At 43.1% G+C, this 12,183-nt stretch overlaps 1 protein-coding gene across 1 annotated transcript in view; it reads right to left on the reverse strand.

Moving 5' to 3' along the window:
• GLIS1 (GLIS family zinc finger 1) overlaps window positions 1-10,174 on the reverse strand; it is a gene marked incomplete at its 5' end in the record, with an annotated part of 208,545 nt that extends 198,371 nt beyond the window's left edge. The window contains one exon of the mRNA XM_082002912.1: window positions 9,823-10,174. Coding sequence (XP_081859038.1) covers window positions 9,823-10,174 — 352 coding nt within the window. The remainder of the gene's footprint in view (window positions 1-9,822) is intronic.
• Between the last annotated feature and the right edge of the window lie 2,009 nt (window positions 10,175-12,183).

Here is a 12,183-nt window from a genome sequence, read left to right on the forward strand (position 1 = left end):
AAAAATAACAAGCAAAACTGTTCAGATTAAAAACGTGAGACATCTTTTTCTTTTGCCAAGTGAACTGAGTTCATACTTACAGGACAAACTTCTATGCATTAGCCCTCCAGGGCTCAAGTCTGCCTCCTTTTTAGCCACTCGGTTTTAAAATGGCGTCACTTCAGGTTTGCACTAGAGCCAGGGATAATGGAATCAGGCCAGCTCAGTTTCGGTTGAACATAAACCAGCTCTGTCGACTTCAAGGAAACTGAACATTATAACAATCAGATATGCAGAAAGAAGGAATTCAGTATTGCTGTTTCTTCTTCAAGTCCTGGGAGACAGTCTCAGCTGTGTGCAAAATCTGTTCTGCCAGAGTGGCGAGGATCTCAGGAACCTTGTAATAGCTACCTGCACCTCAAGTCCAGGGGGCATACAATCCATCGGGCGATTTCTGCCTCAAGAAAAACAGCCATAAGAGACTTTTCCATCTGCTGGAAGGCAAGGGCAACTCTGAAGTTGCTTCCTCCAGCAAACCAGGGGGGAAGATTTTCCTCCCAACGGGTACTTATTATTGGCTATTTCCAACACAGCTCCCTTAATGTAGCCTCCTTTCCCTTCCCTCAACGTGTCAAACTAAATAAATGGGAAAATTTGTTCCTCAGCAACAATTCTGCAACTGACAGTGTAAACCAGATGCCAAGCAGCAAGAAGCCCAACTAAAATGTTCCATTAAAAGCCTTACTCTCCCAAATATAACAAATACGTATTTTGCACTTTTCACCACTCACACTCGAGGAGACTTACCAACAAAGGCAAGCACCACGTACTTCACGTAGCAAAGAGAGAAATCTGGTCCACATGCACACTGTGTAGAGGGAGTGCAGCCACACTCAAGCAAGTGCCACCCCAAGCTGATACAGCCACTGTTGCAGCGCAGCACCCTGCAACAACACCAGATCAGATCTCAAACATAGCACAGCCACATCACCCAAACACTGCACCTGAACTAACAAACTCTGTCCCTCAGCATAGAAAATTAAGCAGGCCCTGATGGTGTGCTGAAACGACGGCACTGTTTCTGGCTCCAAAACTGGCCTGCCTTTCTCTACTCCATACTCCATTACACTCTTGCAGTAGAAATATCATAAACAGTACACAGGCTTGCCCCAAAATGATACAAGTGGTACAGCCTAGAATGGAGTTCAAGCACCCAACTCTTTTCATCCAAAACATTTATATACTTGGACATGTCAGCTGCTGGCACAATCCTTCACCATTTCTGCCTGCTTCATGTATCATGGCAGATCACATCAGCTTTACACCCATGCAGGGTGGTGAACAGGAAGAAAAATTAAATGTGAATGTGATGTGCTGATGACCTTAGTGTCTGAGCTACTGGGCTGCTTCTGCTTGCATACTTTTCTCTCTGGGAGAGAGATTAACACTTGGATCTTCTCTTCTGTGCCTCAAAAGAGCATGGATGGGATTTTCAAACACATTCACTATTAGTCTCCTCCTGAAGTCAGTGCTACAACTGCCTGCAATTTCAGCAGGAGCAGCAGGGCAAAGCAAGAGTTATGAAACCTCACGTTAAATCCTTTCTGGGATTTTCCCAGAAAATACTGGGGAATAAACCAGAAATTTCCTCTTCTATCTGTTCTCACTTTAACTCTCTTCTCTGTCCAGCACAGATGGGGGTTGGGAGGTATGCAGGACTGACTTACATAAGGAACAATAAGCAAGAGCTGTTTTAGAGTGAGTCCTTCTGAATGTAAACTGCTGCTTTCCTCGAGCACCCTTCCTCTCCTATTTGGTCCTCTCTCTTAAGCGTCGGCCACTACAGAGATGTTCCAGAAAAGAGTACAGCATACAGTCATCATAAGCGACTGATCATTTGCTCTCAGTGAAGGATTCGGGTTAAATCAAAGCCAGCTGCTTTAGAGAGGGGCAGGCGGCTAAAAAGAAGTTAAACAATATAATAATAAAAAATGCAATCTAGAACTTACATACATAGGAAATCTACTCTTGTATTTCAAATAAATAACTCTAAGGTATTTAAGCCTCATGCATAGAAAACAATTTTATAACTTTTTTTTAAAGTCATCCTCTTGCATTGCTGTTCTGCCCTAATAACTCTGAAACGTGCTACTCATCTCTCCCAGTTAAATATCCTGTTTCACAAGCCCACTCCCAGATATCTGAAACTGCATAGCATTTCTATCTAGCTTTAGGCATCTAGCATTCCAAAGAATTAATATTTAAACTTATTATAAAGGAATGGGGATTGTGTTAAGCACGTAGTATCTAGCAAAACATTCATAAACTGTTGTGGTGCTTGTTTGAAGCACATTTATCGTTCTTTAAACTCAAAAAAATACTATGTTCCAAAAATGACACATGTATCTATTTTCCTTTTAATACAACCAAGACTTAGATAGGATTATAGAGTGGAAGCTATCAAATATTAATTTTTAAAATACACTTAAAATTGTATTATCTCTCTTTGCCTAGGGGATTGTTAACTTCAATATTTAAGTGACTTAACCACAGCAAATTGTGAAAAAGCAGTGAATCACAGCACTTACTTCAAATAATTCTAGACCCTCTCTACCTCCTCTTGGGAAGCGCCTCATGTTAACTTTTTTATACATATTATCACTCTTCTATCTCTTGATTATAGATAAATGAATAAAAAACTCTAATCAGTTACAAGATATCACTAATAAGGTTTTTCTCCTCTTATATTAGCCTTTGATTTACACCTCAGATACACTCACCCAAGCCAGAATGTATAATTTATTTACAGCATTGGAAGGCAGGCAAACTACATCATCTACTGTTATACAACTTTCTACCAGGTATTAAAATACCAGGCCCCTGGAGACACACTTCATATAGTTCAACAAGTTCCAAAATAAACCAAACCGCCAACTCCTTAAGCACTTAAAACAACAATGGAGATCTGTATTAAAAAGTTAGTTTTCCAGTATTTGATGATGTTGCCTTAGTGTGATTTTTCCCTCTGGTTAAATATGCAAAAAATCACCTAAGAATGCATTTGCTTTCCCCTCATTCTAAAACAACTGACAAATCTATAGCTCTCACAAAGCCCTCTTCTTATCATACACATAAATGCCAGAATTAAATGTAGTTTAAGATGTTTTGCATTCATTTAAACCTTAGAATAAATTTGATCGGGTAGATTCAATTACAGTGCTTCTTACTAATCCACTATGCAAAATAATCACACATACATTCAAACTTAATGACAGAAAAGTCAGACATAATTATTAGATTTAAACCAATACAATTGCTTAAAAAAAGAAAAAAATAAGAGAGACAGATCAAGCACTTTCTGATGATTTGACTGAGTTCAATTTTGTAATTCCTAAATGCTCAACACCTTAAAATAACCTAAAACACAGAATTTGGATCTATTTCCTATTGCAGTTCTGGCAAGGTCTCATCTGTTTTTCAAGTAGTCTCCTTTCAACAAATGATCTTAATCATTAACCATCATTTCATATACCCAAACTAATGTCCGTAATAAAAAAATAAAATTTTAAAAAATCCTTGTTCCAGGTTACTAGTGAAGCACAGATTCTGAGAACAGAAAGTTCCAGGTTCCAACTGAGATTTCACATACTAGGTGCCAGAAATGTAATAGGAAGGGAAGGAAAAAGTGCAATTTTTTGCATCTATTCTTCAAAGCCTGTGCAGAAAGGTAGTACTGCAGTAGTCTGAACTGATACTTATCTGAATGGAAGAACAGGCCCTTGCTTTTTTTACATGCCCCATTTAAACGCAATAAAACAGCATGAGTGGTTTTAACTGGTCGTTCTATGTCATTGTAACGCTCCCTGCTCTCAGGAGAAGATAACAGCTGTGCCATATTCAGAAACACATACTTTTGTTATTGTTTGCACATCTGTGGGGCAAGACTACACTGTACCACAGTTAGTGAGCACTGCTCTTGCTTTGGAACCCTGTATTCTTTGAGTTACATCAGTGCGCTGGGAAACAACGTTTGGTGGCCAAGGAAAAAAGCAAACAAAACCAGCAGTCTATTAAAAGCATTTTCATGCACTGTGAAATGATTACGAGATTGCACGCCTTGTTCAAGCCTGTTGACATATAAAGATAGAGACCTGGAGTACGAAATGGAGTGGTTTACAACTATATTCCCTCTCCAATTAGCCTGCCATCAACATCTTCAACAGTTCTAAAACCACTAAATAGCAGAAGTTCACATTTCTAGAATAATGGTAATCATGGTACTGAACATGGAAATTATATTCACAGTACTACAGATTTCTCTTTATAGTCCATACGTTATTCCATTTCCTAGCTTACAGATGGATTTAATACAAGCCTGTTATTTGTTCTACAAGCTTCTCCCTGTACACAGGATAAAGAACTTCTGTAATATTAGCATTGAAATACCAACCCAGCCAAAGTTAGTGGCAAGACTCCTACTAATATTAATCGTTTACAGTAAAATCTTGTCCCTCCTGTTCAACATACCGAGTATCTCTGCTCACTGAAAGTGGGAAAAAAAAAACAACTTCCTTGCAATAAAATACTATCTCCCAGAAGACACTCACATTACATTTAGTAGTTTTACTTAATAGAATCTTGAAGCACTTCCAAATTATAATTTCAAATCTACTAAAAATCCTCAGCATACACTTTAACTGCTTATGTGTATAGAGGGTTGAACTCTTAACATACAAATAATCATTTAGATATAGTCAAATACGTCATTTAGAATATTCCAAGTCCAAAGTATTTGTAGCTGATGAGACTACTAACAGGAACACAGTAATGCACATACTTAAATACTTGCAAGATATAGATTTTAAACTCTTTCTTACTAGGAAAAAGGAAAATATATTTTTCTTCTCGTCCCAATTAGTACAGTATATAATAATCCTCATTTTCATTCCATGGTTAATATAACATTTTAAAGAGCAAGTAATTTCTTATTTTTCACTTCTACTCCTTCAGGTAAAACTCAAGAAGTTACAAAATCTCTTCCACAGATCAGACTTATTTCCTGTAATCTGACATTATTTGTTATTCCATATAATTCTCTACAATATTAATATAGATAAAATATTTATTCTCTTCCTTTTTTCCAAAAGCTGTATTTTCTTCCTGAAGTAGAATGGGGTTTCTTGCTTTTACTTTACAAGTACTGAATGCCTCTATATGACCAGTTGATTGTTAGATCTTCTGGTTTGTGTTTATTAAGTATTCTCTATTACTAAACCCGAAATAATGAAGAATTTAATTATTAGATACAATTAAACCTCTTTTAAATTAAATCCATGAAAGGGTCATCTTCAATTCAATGACTCTGATTTTGCAACACAAATCGTTAGAACTTCCTTCAACAGCAAGTAACTGAAGTTATTTTCCTATTCAAGACAAGTAAGCATTTTAGCCAGTTTAAGGGAGGGGGGACAGTCACCATTTACCCCAAATGACGTTATGCACACATTCTTCAATCTGCAGTTTATTCTCCTTTCTCCTTTTACAAAAAAAAAAACAAAAGAAAATGAAAAAAAAAAACCAACACAGATCATTAAATAAAAGAGTTCTGTAACTGCAAGCTCTGGTTCAAATAAACCTTTAAATTCCTTTTTTTAGTGGAGAGTTAAAATGCAGCAAGCAAGAGTACTACAGTGAAAAGAAGAAAAATTTATTACTATAGCTCTATATAAAATTGAGAGAGTTTAGAGATCACCACACCAGCAAGCCCATTCTCTGTCTCCTTATCAGTCCATATAATATTTATCAGCTCTAGGCAGTCTCATTTGTTCCAGTGGGATAATTCAGGTGAACAAAGACAAGGTGTATGAAAGAAAATGGCAGAATCAGGGCCAAAACCAGTTGATACACCTAATAAGTCATATAACCAAAACATATGCTTTTGCTTAAGATCTCAACAGTATAAGCTGTTACTCATGAAAGGACTGTCCTGCTAACCAAGGGAACAGTCACAGGGGGTTGCAATGGCAAGATTTAACCTCCTTCTCAACAGCAGAAGAAAATTAATACATTTCAATACTTTGACTGTATGTTTGCTGAAAGCAGCTACAACTTAAAAAAAAAAAAAAAATTTAAAAAAAAAAAACAAAACAGCTACCCACTTTCTCCTTGTCTGGATAAAAAATGCTCCCAGCAAGGAAACATCGAACTACTGCAATCCAAATAGCTTATTGTTTTGCCTAATGTAAGTTAATATCTGAAGTGGTTACTGCAAAGGTCTGGGCCATTTGGATGATTTCCCAGTGGTACAACTAACAGGATAAATCTTGTCATTTCTACTGAGTCATGAATTAGGTACACCGAATGAAACTGGAAAAGAATGAAAGGGAGAAGTGTTTCCTGGTAACAACCATAATCAATGTCATTAAAAAACTGAGATATTTGACATCTTTATAGATTACTCTTTTGTCACCACTAAAGCTTGCTTTCCCAAAAGTTTCTTTCCTGTTAACAATAATTATTTTGCTCTGTGTTACCTTCAAAATGGTAATATCATAGCATGAAATTCAATGAAACAGAACCAAAACCACAGAATCCCAGGAAAACATTGTAAAATGGACTTCACACCTTATGGTACAGTTATTCTATGCCGAGCAGACCACATATACCTCTAAGCAGCACTGGCTGTGTGAAAATACTGTGCCTTGTGACACACAGGGAAATCAATGATCAAGAAAAGCATGGTGTACATCACAGCCAGTCATACCAGAAGGAGGAGTCTGGGTGAAAACGGGGTGTTTATTTTAAACAGCTCCCAAACAGAACAAAACATGAAGCACAATTCCAAAATACTAATATTTTTGGTAAACAACCAACAGCTCCATCCTGCAAAGTTTAGACTCAAATGATCTGATTCCCAGAAGTAATCCTTGCCACCACCCCTCAAGTTTTTGTTTGGCTGTTCATGTAAAAAGACTTGCTTTTGCACGGAAGCATTTTGCAGGATCATAACTTAAACAGTGAAGCAGTAGAGTAACACCACAGAGACATTACAACAGCAGGATGCTTTTTCCCCATTGTGATTACTTCAAAGCTGCCCTTTTTATTAGTAGGGTAGTGTATCATTTTGATTCATTCTTTTAAGAAAAAAATTTAAAAGTAAAGGCATGTTTAAGAAAAAAATAAATTTCACAAGTAACTATAAAAATTGATTTTGCTCTTGTTAAAGAGAGTCTTTTACTCTCCCTACTTCCAGCTTTCAACTGTGGACAAACGAAAAACAGGAGGCACATTCTGTAATCTAACCCAGATTGCAGAGGGAATTACTGGGTACACGGTACTCCGGGGCTGGAGAGCACAGCGTGATGATCTGAAATCAAGCTGTCATCAGTTTCCTTCCCAAAACCTTTTACTGGGCAAATGTGAATATTTCCCTCATTCCCACTTCTTAGCTATATCTTGTTATATTACACCCACATATAGCCATCCTTGGCCCTTTTCTTTATCTTCCTGAGAGAACCAGGCAGGCTGGGAGATGGTTTACACCACTCGAAAGATCTGTGGCTCTCCTGTCTGCAGCATAGCTCACTTTAGATACACAGAGCTCTGATTTTACAGTTAGATCACAGTAAGCACTTGAGTGACTTCTGTTATTTCTGTGGAACTGACTCAGAAGTATAAGGTGCTGAGCAGGGGCTGGCAGCTTGCAGTATTTAGTGGGAGAACTCCAAAATGCCCAAGTGGACATTAAGGCACTTGCTGACAACGTACAGGTCAGAAGGAGCAGCATAGCCCACACATTTGAAATCAGACTCCAGTCAAAAATTTTACTTTCCCTAACTTCTCCTGAAAATATCCTCAGAGGGAAAAAAAACAAAAAGCAAAACCAAAAAAACCCCAGTGCTGCCGCATTTGGAAAAAAAACAACATTATCCATCAAATCACCACGCTCAGTAAATCATCCCTGTCCTGCCCATGGATACCTCCTATTTGGTGCCATGACTCAGGTCACCCATATGCTGAAGCAACCACAAGGTAACACTCTGAACAGAAAATGCATTAAACAAAAAACAGCAACAAAATTTAAAACATAATTTTTTTTTCCCAGTGGTAAAAAGGGGAAAGTGATCAGTCAGGAAAGATGAATTAGCATCCTTCTCTCAGTGCCCACCTACACCTACTGTAAGAAGTCTGAAGTGAATGGAAACATGCTTTTCTTCTTACCCTCCCTACACCCCTGCCCTCTGCAGCACCTAAAAGAGAAATAAGCATGAAGAGAGGATTAAGTAGCTCAAAGTGAAAAAGAAAAAAAAAATTAAAAAGGAAGGTGCTTCAAAAGTCCGCTTGGGTAGGGAGGGCAACGCATCGGCAGGGTTTTAAGCTGTTGCAAACCCTAGTTGAGTGGCATCAACCTCACAAACATGTCATGAGTCCCTTCTACAAGCAGCAGGCACAACAGCACAGCAGTACTAGAGCTCATAGCTGTCCCTTCATACTTCGTGAATCCTCCTCTCCCCTCTCCAAAACTGGTTCTGTGTAACAGACCTTCATTTTATTTCATTCTTGCCAAACATTAACAACCTTTTTTTTTTTTTTAATCAAGAGAGGAGAATTGCAGCATTAACAAATAGAAAAATAAAAAAGGTAATTTATAACCTGCTGCTCCACTCTGTCTGTATGCACTGGTGATGAACAAACACATCCTACAGTTTGCAGGACAGACCTCGCACAGATTGAGGTGTTCATTAACATAACTTCATGGCAATGAAAGGTGCCATCACCCTAGGTAACAAGATCACAAAAGAAAGTGTTACTTCTCCAAGGGCAGGCAGTCTACTTTTATTTTTCAGAAGAATGGACGGAAAGGGACGCACTGAAAAAATCCTAGCGGGAAGTGTCTTATACCAACAAGGTAACAGCATGTACATGTCTAAAACAGGGAGCAGGAAAGGGCTGAGAAAAAGAGAATTACCTTTTTGACTTTACAAAAAATATTGCTTTAATATTAATAGCCTTAGATGCATATATGACTCTGCAAGTGGCTTTGGGGTGTAAAGTAATGCTTAAATTCTCTCTGAACCCATCCAGTGATACCTTAGAGGGATTCTTTTAAAACTACATTTTTATTAACAAATTCCATCTCAATTAACACGTTCTGGATCAAAAGGATAACTAACAGATTTTAGTGGGCAATTCCTAACCCAATTCAGTGCCACTTCTCTAACAATGGACAGATGAAAACCGAGCATTTGTTAACTAGCAGAATTTGACCTTACAGCATGCCTTTCAGGCACCAGGAATCCCGAGTCTTGAGGATTCACTGCCTGAATTCAGCGTTTGTAACAACTCCTTGAAATACAAACTATACATCCAAGTAACCGTGGTGAAACTGCTGAATAAGAACTAGGCTTTTATTGTCAGTCAGGCATACTCACAAACAAACACCCCACAGGCACGCTCAGGCGCAGGACAGACTAACCCAGTGTTAGCACCACCCTCAAAACAGCCACCTCTAAGAGACCCAGCCGAGCAGCAGTCGCTTAGGAGAACTAAAGAAGATGCTCGTCACAGGATTTCTTAAAGAATATTGCAAAACACTCTGCTTCCCATTGGCAAAAAGCAGTCTGGTTTACCCCGCACATCCAAGGTGCATAGAAAAAAGTTTTAAAGTTTTTAGTTAAACACACAAGTTAGAAAACATCCTGAAGACCAAAAAGAAAGGGAAAAAAACCAAACAAACAGAAAAAAAAAAGAGAGAAAAAAAAGGAGAGCTCGGTGCACATTTTTGGTTGGAGAATATTTTTTTTTGGTGGTGGTAGTGTTCAGTTCATGCATTTTTAAACTCACCCTTCACGCTTTGATGTTTCTGCTGCTGGAAATAATCTTTGGAGCCTCTAGCGCATCGCAGTTCCTGCACCCTCGGCAGAATTGGGATCCTCTCGAATATGCTGGGTCTTTTGGGGATGAAGTCTAGCAGAGGCGCTGACATTTCAGGGGGGGTCTGCTGAGTCTCCGTGTGGTCACTGCCGTTGCTGACAGTTATTTTAAAGGACATCTGAGGACTCAAGAAAGCTTTACCACTGCTGGGACGAGTCACCCGCGGCAGTTCCTTCAGAGGCGCTCCCTGGCATTTATCGGTCACCTCGAAGCGGGCCGGACCGGCGCTGGCTTTCTGACCCCCTGCGAGCTCACAGTGCATGTCCGCGTCCGGCTGCTGCCAGGGCCCTCGCCGCTCTCCTGCACCGAGCGGCACACGGGGCGTCAGCGCCGGCGGCCGCCTCAGCCCCGCGCCCGCCGCGCGCGCCGCCAACGGCCGTTAACCGCCGCCCGCGCGGCGGGAGCCCCGCAGCCCCGCTCGCTCTCTCACGCACACCGGCCGGAAGGGGAGAAACGGGGGGCTTAGACCTCAGCGGCGGCTCGCCTGCGAGGGACGGGGACGCTGGCGCCGTGCGCCTGCTCTCCTCCCTCTCCAGGCAACACCGCCGAGCTTTTGGTAAGCTCCCCGGGGAAGGCGAGACCGGCCGGGAGGGGAGGGAGGCCCGGCACAGAGCCGGAGTTGTGTCGAGGCCGGTGCCTTTCAGCCCAGGCATCCAAACAGCGGCCACCCAGGCAACAGCGGACGCGGCGGCAGCGTACGCAACGCCGCAGGGCGTGTTTGCCAACGCCGGGCGTTCACGCCGGGCTCACCGCGGCCGCTGGGTAACCAGCCCCGGCGACGCGCCGAGATGTGCGTGAGGAACAGCCCGCGCTGGTGCGGGCAACGCCTCGGCGCGGCGGTGACAGCCGCGCCCCCGCGCTCCTACCTGGGAGGGGACGCGCTGCCCACCGGCTCCCGCCGCGCCCCGTCCTGCCGCCGCCGCTGCGCCGGGCTCATGGGCTCATCCCCGCTCCCTCGCCGCAGGGCCGGCTGCCTGAGTGAAGGCGGCCCGGGCCATTACCCTGGCGCGGCGGCGGGGCCAGCCCTTCGCTCGGGCCAGTCGGGGCGGGCAGGGGGAGGGCTGTGCCGCCGGGGCCGCCCCTCGGGGCTTTGACAGCGGCGCGGCGGGTAGCGGGGTCCGCGCCGCCGCCCCTCACGGACTCGCCCCGCCGGAGAAGGGAAGGGAGCCGCGGACCCCGCGCTTGCCGCGGGCGTGGGGAGAGGGTCAGCACCCCGAGCCTCGTCAGAGGGCTCGCACCTTCCCGGTGCTCGCCCCGGCGGTGAGCTGTGCCTGCACTTGTTCATGGTCCATGTTTTTCTCTCAGACCTGCTGCCGAGGGCCTGGTCTCTTCCCCTTTGCCCGCGGGCCTCAAGGGGCCCCATCTCTGTCCACAGGCAACCTGCTCACGCATCTGGCTGCCTCTGCGCCAGGCACACAACAGGCGGGAACCATAGGACACCCGCAAACCACTCAGCTGCTGAACAGCCGGCAGCACCCCATAAACAACTTCTGTGCAAAAGCCACAGCAACTGCAGTGTGTCACGGAGGAGCAGCAGGAGAGCGCAAAAGCTTTGCCAATGGCCTAGGCCTGGGAAGGAGGAGATGTGTCAGAACCGGGTAGAACCTGGCCAAGACATCTCCTCGATTATGCAGTTTCAGACGCATTCAGTGCTTCTGTCTACATGGTGGCCATGCATCATTCAGTTCCTGTCCTACAGGTGCCTGGAGCTGGCTCACGCCATTAGAGACAATTAAGCTAGCTCAGAGCAAGCAGCACAGAGTAGTGACATTTGCGCTGGCTCCTCCTGGGCCAGCTTGGGTCTGGAAGCAATCTAGCTGGGTTTATTAGCTTGGGCCTGGTTCCAAGCAAACGCAGGCTGAGCTATGATGCACAGCTTTGCACCAGCAAGATTTACCAGCCCGTGCTTTGCTGGCTCAGGGATGTCTGCACCCTGCTGCCCTGCATGCTGCTGTCAGCACAGGTGCACCACAGCAGGTCTCTGACACGCCAGGACAGCTCAAAGATAGGAGTGACTCGGAGTCACCCCTGACTTAAATGGGTGTAAATCAGATAGATGTCTGGTTGGAAATCATGCCTGTTCACATCAAAACTAAAGGAGAGTCTTGGGAGATTTAGCATGAGGAGGAACAACAGCTACTGAACTGGCACCTTGCTACACCCCTCCTGAGGAGCAACCCACAGCTAGATGACAGATTTCATCTTCTTGCAGCACAGATGCTGCACAGAGTGCCTCACAGTTTTATCCACCCCTTAATAACATATGCCACC

This window comes from Phaethon aethereus (genome assembly GCF_964289735.1).
Source record: "Phaethon aethereus genome assembly, chromosome: 8".
Classification (NCBI taxonomy): domain Eukaryota; kingdom Metazoa; phylum Chordata; class Aves; order Phaethontiformes; family Phaethontidae; genus Phaethon; species Phaethon aethereus.